Source organism: Rhinolophus ferrumequinum, chromosome 3 (genome assembly GCF_004115265.2).
Source record: "Rhinolophus ferrumequinum isolate MPI-CBG mRhiFer1 chromosome 3, mRhiFer1_v1.p, whole genome shotgun sequence".
Taxonomy (NCBI): Eukaryota; Metazoa; Chordata; class Mammalia; order Chiroptera; family Rhinolophidae; genus Rhinolophus; species Rhinolophus ferrumequinum.
In genome coordinates this window covers 83,498,461-83,501,776 of record NC_046286.1, presented here as the reverse complement: position 1 = coordinate 83,501,776, position 3,316 = coordinate 83,498,461, and the positions used below count along the sequence as shown (strand labels likewise).

At 50.6% G+C, this 3,316-nt stretch overlaps 1 protein-coding gene across 1 annotated transcript; it reads left to right on the top strand.

Annotated features, from left to right (window-relative positions):
• The first annotated feature begins 803 nt into the window (after positions 1–803).
• On the top strand, positions 804–1,622 carry OLIG3 (oligodendrocyte transcription factor 3). The gene has a single exon (XM_033093880.1). It carries the CDS (start codon positions 804–806, stop codon positions 1,620–1,622), a length of 819 nt encoding a protein of 272 aa, XP_032949771.1.
• Positions 1,623–3,316: the final 1,694 nt, after the last annotated feature.

Genomic DNA, 3,316 nt, shown 5'->3' with positions numbered 1-3,316 from the left:
AAATAATAATAATAATAATATTAATAATAATAATAAAATTTCAGACAACCCACGCCAACAGGCAATACCCTCCCCCACCCCCCCACCCCCGTCCTCCATCCTCATCTCTGTCCTTGAAACTGTTCCTTTGGGACTTCTTTTGCCCATTATTTGCCAAAAATTGAGAGTAGCTATGAAAGAGAATGGTTCAGTTCTCTTTCTAGACCCAGAGGAATCTCCACCAACCGCCTAGCCCCTTTCCTTCCCTCCATTCGGTTCCTTAGGTGTGATTTGGTTAGGGAAATTGGGAAGGGGGTTAGGGGTAAGGGCAAGTTTTTCAAAAAATCAGGAAGGCGTGAGCTGGAGCAGTGTCAATCAGAGGGTTTTGTGCCTGGGGGCTCCTAGCGGTTCTGAGCAGAGGTGTCCCAGGGCGGCCCCACAATGAATATGAATAGGAATCCTTGCTAAATGGGACAGCAAAGCGCACCGCCCTGAATGATGACACGTCATCCTAACCAGCCCAGGATAGATAGGAGGGTTTCTTTTGTCTCTTTTCTCCGCCGCAGCTCTATAAAAGCCCCTCTTTTTCTGCGTGAGGTTAGTTCAAGCACACACCAACTAGCTGACCAGAAAACAGCATAATCAGAGAGAAGGGAGTGGGGAGGGAGAAAGGCGGGGAAAGGCAGTGCCTCAGCTTTTCTTCTCATGTCTTGTCGCTGAGAATTGGGTTGCTGGGCTGTGCAATTTTTTTTTTTTAATTCAAGATTTTCTTTAATTTCCCACTTAAAGCCTCCCCACCTTCGGGCCGCATCCCCTGTAATAAAATGAATTCTGATTCGAGCTCTGTCTCCAGCAGAGCTTCCTCTCCGGACATGGATGAGATGTATCTGAGGGACCACCACCACCGCCACCACCACCACCAGGAGAGCCGTCTTAACTCGGTCTCGTCCACGCAGGGCGACATGGTGCAGAAGATGCCTGGGGAAAGCCTCTCGCGGGCCGGCGCCAAGGCCGCGGGCGAGAGCAGCAAGTACAAAATCAAGAAGCAGCTGTCGGAACAGGACCTACAGCAGCTGCGGCTGAAGATCAACGGACGCGAGCGCAAGCGGATGCACGACCTGAACCTTGCCATGGACGGGCTGCGCGAGGTCATGCCCTACGCACACGGGCCCTCGGTGCGCAAGCTCTCCAAGATAGCTACTCTCCTGCTGGCCAGAAACTACATCCTCATGCTCACCAGCTCCCTGGAGGAGATGAAGAGGTTGGTTGGCGAGATCTATGGGGGCCACCACTCGGCCTTCCACTGCGGGACCGTGGGCCACTCGGCCGGCCACCCAGCGCATGCCACCAACGCCGTGCACCCAGTGCACCCCATCTTGGGCGGTGCGCTGTCGTCCGGCAACCCATCCTCACCGCTGTCTGCCGCCTCGCTGCCCGCCATCGGCACCATTCGGCCTCCCCACTCGCTGCTCAAGGCGCCCTCCACGCCTCCTGCGCTGCAGCTGGGCAGCGGCTTCCAGCACTGGGCCGGGCTGCCCTGCCCCTGCACCATCTGCCAGATGCCACCGCCACCGCACCTGTCCGCTCTCTCTACCGCCAACATGGCCCGGCTGTCAGCCGAGTCCAAGGACTTGCTCAAGTGAGCAGCGGGCCGGCCCGGCTGCGGAGGATGAGGGGAGAGCTGCGGGAGGGGCCGCGGTACAGGGCGGGTAGGGAAGGGGGTGGCTGGGCGCTCCACCGGCCCAGAGGGAGGGCGGACGTGAGGCCCCATGGCCTCCCACTGGGACTGAGAAATCTCAGACCCCACTTGACCCCCCCCCCCACAGGGAAAGGACCAAAACCAAACTGCAATTTCTAGGTGGTAGAGAAGGGGTATTGGAACCAGACGTCGTGTGTTTCGCATGCATGCTTCTTTTCACCATGCCGCGCCAGTATTTCTCACTGCCATGTGCTCTTGTCAAAACTGCTTTTGTTGTATAAAGAAGGGATCGGTGTGGTTAAAAACTTGCGAAGGTACTTGACTGTTGGCTTTCTCTGGCTCTGTGTTCTCACCTCGGAAAAGACAACTATCCCTTTTGTGCAAAACAAATGTAAATATTTCCTCGAGAGGGGTGCAATTCTGATTGTCACTATTCTCTCTACAGTTGTTTTGTTTTTTAGAGACAATGGAGAGAGAGAGAGAGAGAGAGAGAGAGAGAGAGAGAGAGAGAGAGAGAGAGAAAGAGAAGAGAGAGAAAGAGAGAGAGACCGACCTAAGTTTTGAATCTCAACTCCGGTCCAGGGCATGACATCTCTTATGTGGGTTTTCCTTAAGACGCAGTGTAGGTCAAAAGAATGCATGCACGCTTCTAAATGAATCTTGTCTAAACATGTTGTGCAGGCCGTGATGCCATTTTCCTTGTAACAAGGATTTATTAGTGAATTCTCCCAAGTACTCCATATGTCTGTCTGTGGTTGTATGAAATGATAACGGAGGGCAAGGGCAGAGTGCAAAGACCCAAACTCACGCACATGCGCTTCTTCTCCCACCCCCAACCCGTGAAAACTCCATTCCCAACCTGACTCCGCTGTTCTAGGGGCCACCGATTGCCAGAGCCTGGGCTCCTTTCGCTAGCTTACCCCACCCCACCTTGCTCAGTTATTCTGCATGCGGGGTCTGCTCTCTCTGTCATCAGCTTTGAAAAACTTATAGTGGTTTGGGAAGGGGTACCGTTTTTTATTTTCCTGAACATCTGCTTGAAATATTTTGTTAGGGCTTCAAAGACAATACCTGTCTTTATTTTTTATATATTCTTGATAACTATGATATATTTATTAATAACCAGTGTTTCTGGATGAGATTTCAAATAAAAAAGAACCTTTAAATCCTGGCTTTGCCTTTGCCTAAAATTTTTGAAGACGGGGGTAAAGGGTAGGGGACATGTGAACCCAGTAAGGTGTACCTGGGCTTGGATGAGAGATTTGGATGGGAGGGCATATGCGAAGAGTTTTCTCTGGGCATGTACAGGTAAAGAGGTCAGATAAATTGGTGTTAATTATTACAACTAAATGTCCTTTGAATGGGGCATTGTCGACGTTGGTAGTCTTGTGATATTTGAGCTCTTTGCTTGTTCTCTGCAGTAATCAGACCCTCATAAACTCAACAATTGAGATTTTAAAAAACCGTAATCTAGAAACCCAAAGTGACAGGAAATGAGAGGTGGAGTAGTGACTGCGCAGCTGGTTGTGTTGGCAACAGATGAGAATGAAGCAGTAAGTTAACTTCTTTTCACTTTAAATTGACCCTGTGACCTTTAAAAAAAAAGGTTAAAATGCAGTATATATTTTTAAAGTCAAC